At 43.0% G+C, this 17,680-nt stretch overlaps 1 protein-coding gene across 4 annotated transcripts in view; it reads right to left on the bottom strand.

Moving 5' to 3' along the window:
• Positions 1–1,256: 1,256 nt before the first annotated feature.
• The window catches only part of LOC139540334 (anoctamin-1-like), a 67,114-nt gene continuing 50,690 nt past the window's right edge, over positions 1,257–17,680 (bottom strand). For all 4 annotated transcript variants that reach the window (XM_071344088.1, XM_071344090.1, XM_071344087.1 and 1 more), the window contains 5 exons: positions 14,675–14,827; positions 11,628–11,680; positions 4,366–4,550; positions 3,905–4,010; positions 1,257–2,793 (listed from right to left, as the gene is read on the bottom strand). In XM_071344088.1, coding sequence (XP_071200189.1) covers positions 2,545–2,793; positions 3,905–4,010; positions 4,366–4,550; positions 11,628–11,680; positions 14,675–14,827 — 746 coding nt within the window. In that variant the 3' untranslated portion in view covers positions 1,257–2,544. The remainder of the gene's footprint in view (positions 2,794–3,904; positions 4,011–4,365; positions 4,551–11,627; positions 11,681–14,674; positions 14,828–17,680) is intronic.

Here is a 17,680-nt window from a genome sequence, read left to right as displayed (position 1 = left end):
AGAGACATACAGTAAGGCATAAAGTGATTGCAGGTCTTGATTGGGAGAGCTAGCTAAAACAACAGGTGAGATAACAGCAGCTAGTCAGCTAACACAGCAACAGCAGGTAAAAATGGCGACGACTAGGCAGAGAGGGTCGGATTAACTACACACAGAGCCTGAGTTAAAACACAGAGCCGACAGATAAAACACAAGTAAACAGAATGGAGTACCGTAAATTAATGGACAGTCCGGCAGGCATCAGCTATGTAGCCAGGTGATCATAGTGTCCAGGGGGCAGCCGTAGATGGAGCAGGGAAGTCGCCGCTAAGCTAGCACGCGGTGTTTAAAGTTAGTAGCCCGGGGGGGTGAGTCTGCTCAGACGAAGGGGGTCTGCTCAGACGGAGGCCGGTTGAGGGTACAGCGGATGGGGTATTCGTCTGCAGACCAGATGTGGACGTGTCGACAGAGAATCCAGGCCGGATGGCGAGAGAGAGGTTGTGATTGTAGAATTGTGTTTGCTAACTGATGCTAGCTTCGTAGCAGTGGCACTAGCTGTGCTAGCTGCGTTAGCTGCAGGCTAGCTGTGAGGATCAGAAGTAGTGGCTCAGGGATTACGGCAGGGATCCGGCGTTGTTGTCGAGAGACAGTCCGATGCTGTTAAATTGGTGAGTAATATCCAGGCTAATAACAGGGCTGGTGTCTGTGCCGAAAGTAAAAGCTGCTAGCATCGGTTAAAAATGGCTAAGTAGCTTGTAGCTGGTAGCTTGTAGCTGGTTAGCTACTGGGGGTTCTTGAATGTGTTCCACAGTTCCAACAGTAAAAGCTGCTAGCATCGGTTAAAAATGGCTAAGTAGCTTGTAGCTGGTAGCTTGTAGCTGGTTAGCTACTGGGGGTTCGTGGATGTGTTCCAAAGATAAAAAATGATAGCGATTCCGTACCACATTGGGTGAGGTAGGTTACCGGAAGGTATAATCGAATTGAAAATCGAAAAGAGATAGAAAAAAAATAATAAATATATACAAGAAGTACGAAAAAATACAATGTGCACGAGAGCACTAAAAAATACACGTCTACACTGCTACGCCATCTTGGATTATGTTGAATGTTGGATTAAAAAAAACTGTTTAAACAAACTAGGTTCAAATAGATTCTATTGCATTTGATACCGATACTCTATTATTCAATTCTAAGTTACTGCAAAGGCCGCAATCCTTTTTGGAATACATTTCTCTTCCTAGCCTAAGAACATGACAACACTCAATAGCCATACCACATTGTTGTTTACATTCAATTTAATGCATTATTTATTCAACATCACATCAAAATGAATAGGCAGACAGCCTATACATTTACAACATAGTCAGTATCAATACAGTAAAATATGCTGCTATGAAATTACTCTCATTTTGTATGAAGACATTAGTTAGACATATAAAAGGATCAAAGTGTCCTTGTCCTCTGAAGAAAGGCAAGTAAAGAATGAGAAATATTATATTTCTTCGTATATCCAGTAGACAGAAGTAAGTGTAAACAATATACAATTTGAAGTACAATTGAAAGGTTTCATTATTATTACTCCATATGTAAAATAATATCCTGATTGGCTATGAAGCGTAGAAGTCACATAGTTTAATGTATGTATTGTGGCAGAGAAAGATTTGCCTGAACTGTACATGTTACAACAGGGGTGTATTCTTACAACACTGCTAAGTTGTATGTTCTGAACTAAAGTCATTCAAAGGTGTTTTACTATGTTTAGCAGCATCTAGTCATCATACAGTGCTATTGTACTTGTATACTGTAACGCCATAAAATACTCTACTAACTGCTTTTGCTATATGATAGCATGGGAGCCCACAACCAGGTGTTGTATCAACCATGCTCAACTGTGTGCTTGGTAGCTAAAAACATTTGAGATCTTTGAATCAAAGACATACAAAACCTGTCACCCATTTAAGATTATATCCTTTGCTCTACACACATACATTTCAAGATATCCAAGTTCGTTTTTTTTGTTGTTAAAAATACAATAAAAAAAATCTAGGTAAAGAAAATAATTGTACATTAATGTTGTGTAGCAATTGAATAAAAAGTGTAGCGTTTATGAGAGTGGTTATTTGCACGGTTTCACCATGGATATGGCTGAGTCATAAGAGCAAAGGATGATGTATAATCTACATCCTGTTTATAAAGAGGCAAACATAGAAAAACCTTGGAAGGTAAAGCATGTAAAGAACATGTTAAGCAAACATTTTCTCTCTTCTCTGGCTGCTCTGAATATGGCATATGGTCCGCCACATTTAAGATCAACCTCAAAACCACGACCCCGCTGGTTGGCAGTTAGTTAACTGGTTGGCAGTTAGCTAGTTAGTTATTTATTCACTGAATGGTTTGACAGAAAGGCATTGTGCACTCGGGCTGTTTCTGTTTCTCATAGTTCGGCCTCGACGACGTCTTGAAGGGAACACTTCCCCCTTTCTACGGAATGTCTGGACAAGGATAAAGACACAGAGAGTAGTAACCCTTTGGCTTAGCTTGCAAGGCTACACCTTACAGTAGCTGCTAGAAGTTGTTGGCGTGTGTGTGACTGTGTGTGTGTGGGATGGAGCGCGAGCGGGCTATAGGGGCGTGGTTGTTGCGCCGCTTGCCGTCACAAGGAGTCATGCTGTCTATGAACTGCATCTTGCCCTGTTCCTCCTTCATGAACAGCTCCACCATCAGGATCTTCTCCTTGTGGATCTGGAGGCTGATGTCTTTAGGGATGTCTGGGATCAACCAGTCCACAATGTCACTCATCAGCATCACCACGTTCTACAGGGAGGGAAGAGAGGTAAAACATTTTAAATATATTTTCTCTAACAAATATTCACTTTGTTTCCCCAAATAATTGTAAATGTGTTCGCTAATATATTTTCTATTGACGCACTAATGACATCAATATAGAAAATCCATATATAGTCAGTCCACTTAGTCCCTCATCAGCATCACCATATTCTACAGGGAGTGGAGAGACAGCATGTCATTGGTCAACCAGCAGGAAACAGGAAGTATACTGTATACCAGGGTTCCCCAACTGGTGGCCCGTGGGTGTGGTTTCATTTGGCCCCCCAAGTTTTTGAGCAAAAACTTGTTAGAAAAAAAGACTGTAAAAACCCCAAATCCTCTCCAAGTGATTTTAATTTGGGAGATCTGTTCTCAAGTATTCCCACGCATAATAGAGAAACACATGTGATCATATACAAATGTAAGCAAGATTCAAAATTATATTTTAGTCTAACATTATATCCGTTTGGCCATCTTGCGGTCAATTTGCAGTCTACAAATGATTTGTAATTATGTTCCGGCCCCCCGACCACTCAACAAAAAAATCTAGTTGATGATCCCTACTGTATACTAATCTCACAAAGCAAAATGAGCGTGTCTTTGAATCCCTCATATATGTAACAGTTTAACTTTAGTCCGTCCCCTCGCCCCGACCCGGGCGCGAACCAGGGACCCTCTGCACACATCAACAACAGTCACCCACGAAGCATCGTTACCCATCGCTCCACAAAAGCTGCGGCTCTTGCAGAGCAAAGGGGAACCACTACTTCAAGGTCTCAGAGCAAGTGACGTAACCGATTGAAAGGCTATTAGCGCGCACCACCGCTAACTAGCTAGCCATTTCACATACGTTACATTTACATACACTGTAGCTGTAGAATCTGGCACTAACTGTACACTTCCAGCAACTGCATTCTTCTTTATGTTTCATGTTATATGTAGACAGTTCAGAAGTTGAGATGGAGTAAGATGAAGGGGGGAGACAGTTGGAAGGGAGGGTGGAAACAGGGATCGAACTCCGGTCTCTGGTGGGGAGGCATATAGAAGTGCTTGCAGACAAGTGTGTTACCAACTACAAAGAGACTTCTCCTCCACTCACCTGAAAGACTATGACGAAGGCCAGTCGGGCAGCCAGGACCGCCCAGAACTCTTTAGAGACCACATAGGGCGTGTTGGACCATGGGGGCTCCCTGTAGTCTTTATACCTAGAGTCAAGAGTCAACTGATTACAAAGACTGAAGCAGGGCAGCCTAGTGGTTAGAGCGTAGGACTAGTAACCGCAAGGTTGTAAGTTCAAATCCCCGAGCTGACAAGGTACAAATCTGTCATTCTGCCCCTGAACAAGGCAGTTAACCCACTGTTCCTAGGCTGTCATTGAAAATAATAATTTGTTCTTAACTGCAACAACTATTTATTAACAACTATTTATTTTTACGCATGACAAAAATTGGTAGCACTTTATTTTACGGTACAGAAAATTAAGACATTACATGGTCATTACACTGTAATTACTTATCACAAAAATATAAGTTGTTGACCCAGTGCTGTGCGTTATCTCACCTACACATCTCCACCTGGTAACCCAGATGATGAGGGTCCATAGGTTCTTTACCATCCTGGAAGTCTGAGACGTTAAAGTATGACATGGTGTGGTTGACAAAGCCGTGCATGGAGCCATCTGGGCTGTACATGTACTGGTAGACGAGCCTCGGGATGAAGTCTGACGTGAAGGAGATCACAAACGCCTGGCGAGAGACAGACAGTGATCAATGAGAAAGCACCTGAAGACATGTAAGGATGTTCCAAATGTCACCCGTTTCAAGAAACTGGGCGTATGTCACACGTCGCTTCTTCACATTTGAACGTTATTACATTTTTTATTCATATATGCTGGCTGTGGCAAACTACTCACCGTCAAACCATCATGCCTACTCTCTCTCACATTGTGACCTAAGGCTGAATGATGTTCAATGAGCTGCTGGTAGAGCGCCCTCTTCAGGCAACCATTGAACATAACCAAAACATTTCCGCAAATGAGCAGACGTATTTGTTTATTCTATGTACAGTACCAGTCAAAAGTTTGGACACACCTATTTTCTACGTTGTAGAATGATAGTGAAGACATCAAAACTATGAAATAACACAGATGGAATCATGTAGTAACCAAAAAAGTGTTAAACAATTCCAAATATGTTTTATATTTGAGATTCTTCAAAGTAGCCACCCTTTGAGCCAATCAGTTGTGTGGTAACAAGGTAGGGGTGGTATGCAGAAGATAGCCTTATTTGGTAAAAGACCAAGTCCATTTTATGGCAAGAACAGCTCAAATAAGCAAAGAGAGACAACAGTCCATCATCACTTTAGGACATGAAGGTCAGTCAATCTGGAAAACTTCAAGAACTTTGAAAGATTCTTCAAGTGCAGTCGCAAAAACCATCAAGCGCTATGATGAAACTGTCTCTCATGAGGACCGCCACAGGAAAGGAAGACCCATCAAAGGATAAGTTCATTAGAGTTAAGAAATTGCATCCCAAATAAATTCACATCTCAACATTAACTTTTCAGAGGAGACTGGATGAATCAGGCCTGCACGGTCAAATTTCTGCAAAGAAACTACTATTAAATCACACCAATAAGAATAAAGTATTTGCTTGGGCCAAGAAACACGAGCTCTGGACATTAGACCGGTGGAAATGTGTCCTGTGATCTGATGAGTCCAAATTTTAGATTATTGGTTCCAACCGCCGTGTCTTTGTGAGACGCAAAGTAGGTGAACGGACGACCACATGTGTGGTTCTTTGACCAAGAAGGAGAGTGATGGAGTGCTGCATCAGATGACCTGGCCTTCACAATCACCCGATCCCAACCCAATTGAGATGGCTTGGGATGAGTTGGACCGCAGAGTGAAGGAAAAGCAGCCAACAGGTGCTCAGCATATGTGGGAACTACTTCAAAACTGTTGGAAAAGCATTCTAGGTGTGTCACGTTGGTATAAATGGGTTGGGAGACAGGCGCAGGAATGCGTAATAGGGATGTTTATTTCCCAAATTACAGCGTGCCGTGTAAAGGCACAGGGGTGAAGACCATACAAACAGATATACAAAACACAGTGTAGAAACCAAAACAAAAGAGCGAGGAGTACCTCGACTAAATACACAATCGCACAATGATTATCACACGGGACGAGAACCGTAATCATCTGCATAATATACGTGGCACGAAAGCCAAAACAACATAGCACAGGTACTCACACGAACCAACAGACACTGTAACAATAATCGACAGGACACTGGTGAAGAAAGGGCACACTTATACAATTACTAATCAATAGGGGCCAGGTGTAACGACCTGAGTGTCGGGGGGGTGTGAAATCAGACGCAGGAACAGCAGAGCTTCAATACGGTGATTTTTAATTCCCAACCGGCAAACCAAAATGTCCAACACGGACTTACTGGGTGTCATAAACACCTGTCTACAAACACGGGAGACAAACCCAGTATACAATGCAATAAACCACTCCCGAAATCCACAGCTACAGACGAACAATCCCGCACAAAGAAGCCTACGGGCTGGCTGACTAATAAAGCCACACTAATTAACAACTTAACTGAACACAGGTGATACAAATAAACACATAAGGAGGGGGAGGAAAAAGAGTCAGTGGCAGCTAATAGGCCGGTGACGACGACCGCCGAGCGCCACCCGAACGGGAAGGAGAGCCTGCCTCGGTTGAAGTCGTGACACCAGGTGTGCGTAATGAAAGTTCCGGAGGGATCCGTGACAAGGTGAAGCTGGTTGAGAGAATGCCAAGAGTGTGCAAAGCTGTCATCAACGCAAAGGGTGGCTACTTTGAAGAATCTAAAATCTAAAATATATTTTGATTTATTTAACCCTTTTTTGGGGGGTTACAAAAGGATTCCATGTGTGTTATTTCATAGTTTTGATGTCTTCACTATTATTCTGCAAAGTAGAAAATAGCAAAAATAAAGAAAAACCTTTGAATGAGTAGGTGTGTCCAAACGTTTCACTTGTACTGTATTTAATATTTGCTCGTTATCTGTGGAGTAAAGAAACACATTTTTCTGTTTAAGGCAAATATCGGCAATTCATATCGGTCAACGGCTTCATCAGTAGGGCTCTAGTAATGCTATATCGGTTGAATATAGGGGTCAACTTCAGCAAAAGGAGCGCTGTCTTCAGTGTGCTTTATACCATCTACAAATATCGAATCACATTTTATTGGTCACATACACATACAGTGAGGGGAAAAAGTATTTGATCCCCTGCTGATTTTGTACGTTTGCCCACTGACAAAGAAATTATCAGTCTATAATTTTAATGGTAGGTTTATTTGAACAGTGAGAGACAGAATAACAACAAAAATATCCAGAAAAATGCATGTCAAAAATGTTATGAATTGATTTGCATTTTAATGAGGGAAATAAGTATTTGACCCCTTCTCAATCAAAAAAGATTTCTGGCTCCCAGGTGTCTTTCATACAGGTAACGAACGGAGATTAGGAGCACACTCTTAAAGGGAGTGCTCCTAATCTCAGTTTATTACCTGTATAAAAGATACCTGTCCACAGAAGCAATCAATCAATCAGATTCCAAACTCTCCACCATGGCCAAGACCAAAGAGCTCTCCAAGGATGTCAGGGACAAGATTGTAGACCTACACAAGGCTGGAATGGGCTACAAGACCATCGCCAAGCAGCTTGGTGAGAAGGTGACAACAGTTTCTGTGATTATTCGCAAATGGAAGAAACACAAAAGAACTGTCAATCTCCCTCAGCCTGGGGCTCCATGCAAGATCTCACCTCGTGGAGTTGCAATGATCATGAGAACGGTGAGGAATCAGCCCAGAACTACACAGGAGGATCTTGTCAATGATCTCAAGGCAGCTGGGACCATAGTCATCAAGAAAACAATTGGTAACACACTATGCCGTGAAGGACTGAAATCCTGCAGCGCCCGCAAGGTCCCCCTGCTCAAGAAAGCACATATACATGCCCGTCTGAAGTTTGCCAATGAACATCTGAATGATTCAGAGGACAACTGGGTGAACGTGTTGTGGTAAGATGAGACCAAAATGGAGTTCTTTGGCATCAACCCAACTTGCCGTGTTTGGAGGAGGAGGAATGCTGCCTATGACCCCAAGAAACCATCCCCACCGTCAAACATGGAGGTGGAAACATTATGCTTTTGGGGTGTTTTTCTGCTAAAGGGACAGGACAACTTCACCGCATCAAAGGGACGATGGACGGGGCCATGTACCGTCAAATCTTGGGTGAAAACCTCCTTCCCTCAGCCAGGGTATTGAAAATGGGTCGTGGATGGGTATTCCAGCATGACAATGACCCAAAACACACGGCCAAGGCAACAAAGGAGTGGCTCAAGAAGAAGCACATTAAGGTCCTGGAGTGGCCTAGCCAGTCTCCAGACCTTAATCCCATAGAAAATCTGTGGAGGGAGCTGAAGGTTCGAGTTGCCAAACGTCAGCCTCGAAACCTTAATGACTTGAAGAAGATCTGCAAAGAGGAGTGGGACAAAATCCCTCCTGAGATGTGTGCAAACCTGGTGGCCAACTACAAGAAACGTCTGACCTCTGTGATTGCCAACAAGGGTTTTGCCACCAAGTACTAAGTCATGTTTTGCAGAGGGGTCAAATACTTATTTCCCTCATTAAAATGCAAATCAATTCATAACATTTTTGACATGCGTTTTTCTGGATTTTTTTGTTGATATTCTGTCTCTCACTGTTCAAATAAACCTACCATTAAAATTATAGACTGATAATTTCTTTGTCAGTGGGCAAACGTACAAAATCAGCAGGGGATCAAATACTTTTTTCCCTCACTGTATTTAGCAGATGTTATTGTGGGTGTAGCGAAATGCTTGTGTTTCTAGCACCAACAGTGCAGTGATATCTAACAATTCACAATAATCTAAAAGTAAAATAATGGAATTAAGAAATATATAAATATTAGGAGTCGGCGTGGCATTGACTAAAATACAGTAGAATATAATACCATTATACAGTATATACATATGAAATGAGTAAAGCAGTATGAAAAACATTTATTAAAGTGACCAGTGATTCCATGTCTATGTACAGTATATAGGGCAGCAGCCTCTAAGGTGCAGGGTATAGTAACCTAGTGATTGCTACTTAACATTCTGATGGCCTTGTGATAAACTCAGCAAAAAAAGAAAAGTCCCTTTTCCCTGTCTTTCAAAGATATTTCGTAAAAATCCAAATAACTTCACAGATCTTCATTGTAAAAGGTTTAAACACTGTTTCCCATGCTTGTTCAATGAACCATAAACAATTAATGAATATGCACCTGTGGAACGGTTGTTAAGACACTAATAGCTTACAGATGGTAGGCAATTAAGGTCACAGTTATGAAAACTTAGGACACTTAAGAGACCTTTCTACTGACTCTGAAAAACACCAAAAGAAAGATGCCCAGGGTCCCTGGTCATCTGCGTGAACGTGCCTTAGGCATGCTGCAAGGAGGCATGAGGACTGCAGATGTGGCCAAGGCAATAAATTGCAATGTCCGTACTGTGAAACGCCTAAGACAGCACTACAGGGAGACAGGATGGACAGATGATCGTCCTCGCAGTGGCAGACCACGTGTAACAACACCTGCACAGGATCGGTACATCCGAACATCACACCTGCGGGACAGGTACAGGATGGCAACAACAACTGCCCGAGTTACACCAGGAATGCACAATCCCTCCATCAGTGCTCAGACTGTCCGCAATAGGCTGAGAGAGGCTGGACTGAGGGCTTGTAGGCCTGTTGTAAGGCAGGTCCTCACCAGACATCACAGGCAACAACGTCGCCTATGGGCACAAACACATCGTCGCTGGACCAGACAGGACTGGCAAAAAGTGCTCTTAACTGACAAGTCGTGGTTTTGTCTGACCAGGGGTGATGGTCGGATTCACGTTTATCGTCGAAGGAATGAGCGTTACACTGAGGCCTGTACTCTGGAGCAGGATCGATTTGGAGGTGGAGGGTCCGTCATGGTCTGGGGCGGTGTGTCACAGCATCATTGGACTGAGCATGTTGTCATTGCAGGCAATCTCAACGCTGTGCGTTACAGGGAAGATATCCTCCTCCCTCATGTGGTACCTTTCCTGCAGGCTCATCCTGACATGACCCTCCAGCATGACAATGCCACCAGCGATACTGCTCGTTCTGGTCATGATTTCCTGCAAGACAGGAATGTCAGTGTTCTGCCATGGCCAGCGATGAGCCCGGATCTCAATCGCATTGAGCACGTCTGGGACCTGTTGGATCGGAGGGTGAGGGCTAGGGCCATTCCCCCCAGAAATGTCCGCTTTCCACCTTCACTGCGGTTCCGTCAATGTGGATAGGAGCGTGCGCCTTCTGCTATTTCCTGAAGTCCATGCTCCTTTGTTTTGTTGACATTGAGGGAGAGGTTATTTTCCTGGCACGACTCCGCCAGGGCCCTCACCTCCTCCCAGTAGGCTGTCTCGTCATTGTTAGTAATCAAGCCTACTACTGTTGTGTCATCTGCAAACTTGATGATTGAGTTGGAGGCGCCAGAAGCGGAAGCCTTTATTCCTGTCTGCGCAATGTACTGAGAACCCAGCTGGTTGAATGGACGGGGACAGTATATCCAGAAGGAGCCATGATTCCGTGAAACAGAGTATGTTATAGTCCTTGATGTCTCTCTGGAAGGAGATCCTCACCCTGAGCGAGGATCTACTTTATTCTCCAGAGACTGAACATTAACAAGTAATACACTCGGAAGCGGTGGATGGTTTGCCCGCCTCCTGAGTCAGACTAGAAGTCCACTCCAAATACCTATTCTCCGCCGGCAGCATCTTGGAGCAGCCTCTGGGATAAATTCAGTTGCCCTGGGGGGTGCAAACAAAGGATCCAATTCGGGAAGTTGTGTTCCTGGTCGTAGTGCTGGTGAGTTACCGCCGCTCTGATATCCAAAAGTTATTTCCGGCTGTATGTAATAACACAAAAAACGTTCTGGGCTAATAGTGTAACACACAAAAAAACGAAATACTTCAAAGTTGCTTAATTGCTAGAAGCAGAGCTGCCATGTCTGTCGGTGCCATCTTGCTGTTTCATCTGCAACTATCTGCCTGTCAGCACATAGTCTTTGGTGACTGACTGTTAACATAAATGTTAGCCCTAACCCTAACCCTAACCTGAGAAGCTGGCCAGTACCCACGCGATATTTGATTCTGGGTTCTGTGATTTGTCAGCACATAAACCTACAGTGTATCCAAGGCCTTAAAGTAAAAACACATTGACATCCTGTACTGTTGAAAACATTATCAATAAGAGAATAGAGGTGAGGAGATCCCTCCCTTCCATCTTGATTGAATGTCATAAATAACCCAGATCTGGATCTCAACTTGCCATTGCCATGACGATTGTGATCCCTTTGGAAGTGAAGTGAGAGCCTGGTGTAGAATTTAGAACCAAGCTAGCTCTCTTTCTGACCAAATATGGTCTTCTCTGCACAGAGGGGCAGGCATTTAAAAGCCTTATTATGAGCTTTTACAAGTAACCCCCCCAAAAGTGGTGACATAAATTCTCAGTAAATGTTGTGTGGACCAGGGCTGAGCTTCAATGAAATATGTTCTAGTTTTAAGTGCAGACTTGTTATTGTTCAGGGGGTTGTGGAATGGATAAGATGGAATAAAAAACAGTACCTTTGGCAGAACATTCAAAACAATCAAAACAGTATATGTTAAAGTCAGAAGAATTTTTTTTTTGGTCACTATTATGTTTTGCTGGGATTACAGGAATGACTTACGTTTATGATGACGGCCACTTTAGCCACACCTCGGAGAAGGTTGTACCATATACCTAGAATCAGAGAAGCAGAATCACATGAGAGTTAGAACTCTTGATGGTAATTGATATTACAATCTTATAACAAATATATTTGTTAATTAAGGCAGTCAATCACAAAGGGTTCCATTCATTGGGTTCCATTCCTCAACAATCATTCTCTTTGAGTTCATCTTAAATATGAATACCCCCATTTTGGGGGAATTTCCGTTATAATTTAATTGTTTTATCAAGGAATATCAAGGTAATTTGCTTATAAATGGCTTCACGGAAGTTCTGGCTAAAAGCCCAGCTTCCCTACTTCAAAACACTTGGCCTTGAATGACTATGGGGTATCGGGTTACATATCCACAGCCATTGGACGCTCGGGAGTCCTGCCTTAATGATCATTTGCTGATTGGACTGTCTGTCAATTTGTGACGAAACGGTACGTTACAGGTACACAGGCTGCACAGTGCTGTAAAGCTGAGCGTCTACTGCAGCGATAAGAAACAGTCCCATCGTTCTATGACAAACACACATCAATTTATATTGAATAACAAATCATTAAAAAACGAACACAATTGCAAGATACAAAACCACTTTGTCGTCATCACAAAAGGACAAATCAACTCGTTCACAGGGCTAGAGACAGCAATGATGAAGAGCAGTGCACCACAAAATAAGTCTGATTTTCCCTTACCGCTAATTAAATACAAAATGATTACAGTATTAAGGCAGCTGAAATCTTATATCATGTCAACTTCAAAGTTGATCGTGAGTATATGTAGATGAAATGTTTCAAGCCCTATTCCCCCATGTTTCATGAGTAGGTTGATCATAGCATACGAAATTCGCCTACCGCCCTGACAGATCCACGTACCATGCAATCGCCATTGGCACTGCACACTGCCCTCACCTACCTGGACAAAAGTAACGCATATGTAAGGATGCTGTTCATCGGCTACAGCTCGGCCTTCAATACCATAGTGGCCTCTAAGCTCACCACAAACCTCACAGCCCTGGGATTGAATTCCTCCCTATGCAACTGGGTCCTGGACTTCCTGATGGGCCGCCCCCTGGGTGGTGAAGGCAGCCAATATTACCTCCTCGACACTGATTCTCAACATGATGGCCCAGCAACGGTGCGTCCTTAGTTCCATCCTGTACACCCTGTATACCCACAACTGCGTGGCCTCACACAATTCGCTGATGACACGATAGTAGTAGGCCCAAATACCAACAATAACGAGACGGCCTACAGGGAGGAGGTAGGCACTCTGACGGCGTGGTGCCAGGTCAACATCCTCTCCCTCAACGTCAGGAAAACAAAGGAGCTGATTGTGGACTTCAGGAGGAACCAGGCTGGGCACACCCCCATCCACCTCAATGGAGTCGCCGTGGAGACAGTCAAAAATGTAAAGGTTCTCGGCGTACTCATCTCCGAGGAGCTGAAACGGTCGAACCACACTTTTCAACCTCAGGAAGCTGAAGAAATTCGGCCTGTCTCCGAGGGCCCTGACAGTGTTCTACCAGAGCACCGTCGAGAGCATACTGTCGGGCTGAATCACAGCCTGGTACGCCAACTCTACTGCCGCGGACCCCAAGGAGCTACAGAGGGTGGTAAGCTCAGCAAAACGTACCTTTCGGAGCACACCGCCTGCCCTACAGGACACCTACAACACCAGGTGTATCAGGAAGCCCAAGAAGACCACCAGGGACCCCAGCCACCTGAGCCTTGGCCTGTTCTCCCCATTTCCATCACTCAGATGCGGGCAGTAGAGTAGCATCATGGCAAAAACTGTAAGACTGGCTAATAGCTTCTACCCCCAGACCACCAGGCTGCTGAATAGCCACCACTAGTCAGCTACAGTACCTACTCCCCCTATCCCTCTCCTGCCCCCCCCCCCCCCCCCCGACATTTACCCTGCAACCACCCCAATGGATATTTATCATTGCCACAGTTGTTAATATGTATATATTATTATTTCAATTTTTATTATGATCTATTTTTATTATATTTGTATTGTTTTATTTAACATTGTCCTGCATTGTTGGAGCTAGGAGCACAATCATTTTACTGTACCCTGTAATTACATCTGCAACCCTGTATATGTCACTATTATACTCTGTAATCAATTAAAAACAATTGTAAAATGAAATCAGCAATGAACTATTTTTCATACTATTTACTATAGCAGTGCATACTAGTGCAAAAAGTGCATACAAATCATTGATAAATAATAAATACAATAAAAAAGCAAAGAATCTGAGTTTTCTAACAGTTTAAAGCATAAGACCATTTTATATGGTCATCCACTTAACATTAACACTCCAGAGCGTCAAGTTTGTGACGGTGTGCTATACATCTGTCATTCATTCATTCCTATGATAATTGATCTCTTGAAGAAGCTATCCAATTTCCTTTCTTTCTGTGCTCCCAAATGTTTGGATATACTGGTAAAGTTATCAGGTTCTTAGCTAGCTAGCTAGTTAATGAGGTACCATACATGACTGAAAAATGTGTAAAATAAATGGTTAACAGCCCGCAAATAGTTTTAGAACAGCCCACAACATGGTTTATGAATGTTAAAAAAATGACGTTTGTTGGCGGCAGTATAATATGGGTTAAGATCCTTTGAACTGTTTGGGCTAGAAAGAATACGTTTTCGCTGTAGTAATGCTGCACGCATGACGCTAGCGAAACTGCGCTTGTGAAACAACAGTACAGCGAATCCTTAAAATTCCAACAATTATTATTTAAAAATGATCATCCCAAATTCAAACTACAGGTCGGGAAGAGCAAAATATCGCACACCAAATTGGTCGCACTTTAAAGCCCTGGTCACATGGTAAGGAAAAACTCAAGGGCCCGAAGAATCCCAAAGATAACGAGTGTTTTTTTTCTTCTTTGTAAATCACTTGTATTGGAGTGACTTCAATATTACGTTTATTATTGTGAAAGGAATCAATGTAGGAGTGTAATAAAAAAGAACCTGTGTGCAGACAGAGTTTGAACTGTAAACCCACCAATGTCTTTTGCCCTCGCAGCGACCGGCCTCCTGAGCTCAGCCACAAACTTCTTGGCATCCAGGCGTATCTCGATGATGTTGTTGAGCAGGGCGAACAGTGGGGCCAGCGGAAACGACGCCACGAACAGGGTCACAAACCCAAACTGGATTACTGCAAGGACACAGATATACATCGCCTTCAGAAAGTACTCACACTCCTTGACTTTTTCCACATTTTGTTGTGTTACAGCCTGAATTTAAAATGGATTCAATTGAGATTGTGTGTCACTGGCCTATACACAATAATCTATCATGTTAAAGTGGAATTATGTTTTTAGACATTTTTACAAATAGATAAAAAATGTAAAGCTGAAATGTCTTGAGTCATTAAGTATTCAACCACTTCGTTATGGAAAGCCCAAACAAGTTGAGGAGTAAATATGTTCTTAATAAATCACATAATAAGTTGCATGGACTCACTCCATGTGCAATAGTAGTGTTTTAACATTATTTTTGAATGACTACCTCATATCTCTGTACACCACACACACAATTATCTGTAAGGTCCCTCAGTCGAGCAGTGAACTTCAAACACAGATTCAACCACAAAGAGAAGATTTTCCAATGCCTTGCAAAGAATGGCACCTATTGGTAGATGGGTAAAGAAAAAGCAGACATTGTATATCCCTTTGAGCATGGTGAAGTTACTAATTACACTTTGGATAGTGTATCAATACGCCCAGTCACAACAAAGATGTTACAAAGATGCAACTCAGCTGCCGCAGAGGAAGGAAACTTCTCAGGAATTTCACCATGAGGCCAATGGTGACTTTAAAACAGTTACTGAGTTTAATGGCTGTGATAGGAGAAAACTGAGGATGGATCAACAGCATTTTAGTTACTCCACAATACTAACCTAATTGACAGCATCAAAAGAAGGAAACCTGTATAGAATACAAATCTTCCAAAACATGCATCCTGTTTCCAACAAAGTAAAACTGCAAAAAATGTGGGAAAGAAATTAACTTCATGTCCTGAATACAAAGCCTTGTGTTTAGAGCAAATCCAAAACAACACATCACTGACAACCACTCTTCATATGTTGAGGTATGATGGTGGCTGCATCATGTTATGAGTATGCTTGCCATCAGCAAGGATTAGGGAGTTTTTATTTTATTTAAATAAATGGAATAGAGCTAAGAAAAGGCAAAATCCTAAAGGAAACCCTGGTTCAGTCTGCTTTCCTTAGAGACAAATTCACCTTTTATCAGGACAATAACCTAAAACACAACACACTGGAGTTGCTTACAGTACCAAGATGACATTGAACGTTCCTGAGTGGCCTAGTTATACAAGACTAAACAAATCAATCAAAAGAGATTATCTGAACCTCACATCACACTGCAGCTAGCACTGAAACATGCTCATGTTCAAGGTTTCTTCCCTCAACACGTGTAGGATAACAAGAAACACTTGAATGACCCTTGTAAATGTATAAATAAACTAAATAAGAATATTTGTTACGTAGTAACAACTTTGACCTTTAGGTAATTCAAAGCAACATCATCCTCCTAAGTGGTTAACTTACTGAAGCAGCTGAAAATAATTATGGGAGTGGACCAGACTAGAGAGAACAGAACAGGGAGACTCTTCATGGGTCTTGCAGAGAGAGGAGACATAGGGAGGGGGCAGGCAGGGAGAGGACACGGTGAAGGAAGTGGCATGGACATGGGAGGGGGAGGAGAAGGTGAGGGGCAGGGAGAGGCAGGGACAAGTCAGGGACGAGGGAGGGGCAGTTACCATGGAGAAGAGACAGTGAGGGGATGGAAAAGGGATGGGGACAAGAGGGAGCACGCTGGGACCTGGGAGGGGGCAGACAGGGACGCAGGCCAGAGGAAAGCTGATCGGACCAGAGACCCAGGCTGTAATCTCTACTGACATGGAGCCAACGCATGACCAAGCCCAGAATGTGACTCTCTCATAACCCCAGTACTACCCCTGTACCCCTAGTACTCTGTAATGTCCCACCACAACCTCAGTAGTACACTTCAGACAGGTTTTGCATAAATGTTCTCTCTCTCTCTCTCTCTCTCTAGCCACACACGCACGCACGCACGCACACACACACACACACACACACACACACACACACACACACACACACACACACACACACACACACACACACACACACACACACACACACACACACACACACACACACACACACACACACACAGAGACAGACAGACAGACAGACAGACAGACAGACAGACAGACAGACAGACAGACAGACAGACAGACAGACAGACAGACAGACAGACAGACAGACAGACAGACAGACAGACAGACAGACAGACAGACAGACAGAGACACACACACACACACACAGAGAGTTCTCAGTTGTGTTTGAGAAGCAGGTGCTCTTCAAAAGCCATGCTAGGGGAAATCTAACACCACAAGGTGCAGCATTTTGTGAAATATTGACAACTCCTATAATAAATGTGTGGAACTTGGGTGTGCCTGGTGAAGGTTTGGACTAATAGGCCTATGCCTGCAGGTTAGGAACATTGGATAAGAACATTCCTCTTACAATCCCTTAATACCCATAATGTGGGAGCGTGAAATATATGCGATGCCATGAAAATGAAGTTAAGTCTTAAACTCTCTGAGAATAGACCTACTCACCAGGCATTAACTGAGAGTCACTGCCTCTTCTGAGAGTGACGTAAGTTAAAAAGCCCTGTAACTGGGGTCTTCTGTTGTTTAAGACATTCTCAAGAGTACAGAGAGCAGACAGAGAACAAACAATGTATGTCTGTCTAAACAGTCCTCTATGATTTGCAAATATATGATCATCTGAGAGATACAGATGTTGGATCTTAATTTGAACCAGTTTGCTACAGCAGGAAAATAATCCTGCAGCAACAGGAAATGTTACTTATTATGTAGATTATAATTAATGGGCATTTTGGTAAGGGTTGAAACATTTTTCTGTAAATCAAGTCTGAAATTTCTAAATGGA

This window comes from Salvelinus alpinus, chromosome 15 (assembly GCF_045679555.1).
Source record: "Salvelinus alpinus chromosome 15, SLU_Salpinus.1, whole genome shotgun sequence".
NCBI lineage: Eukaryota > Metazoa > Chordata > Actinopteri > Salmoniformes > Salmonidae > Salvelinus > Salvelinus alpinus.
Note: the sequence above shows the minus strand (reverse complement) of the source record. Positions and strands in the feature narration are given on the sequence as shown.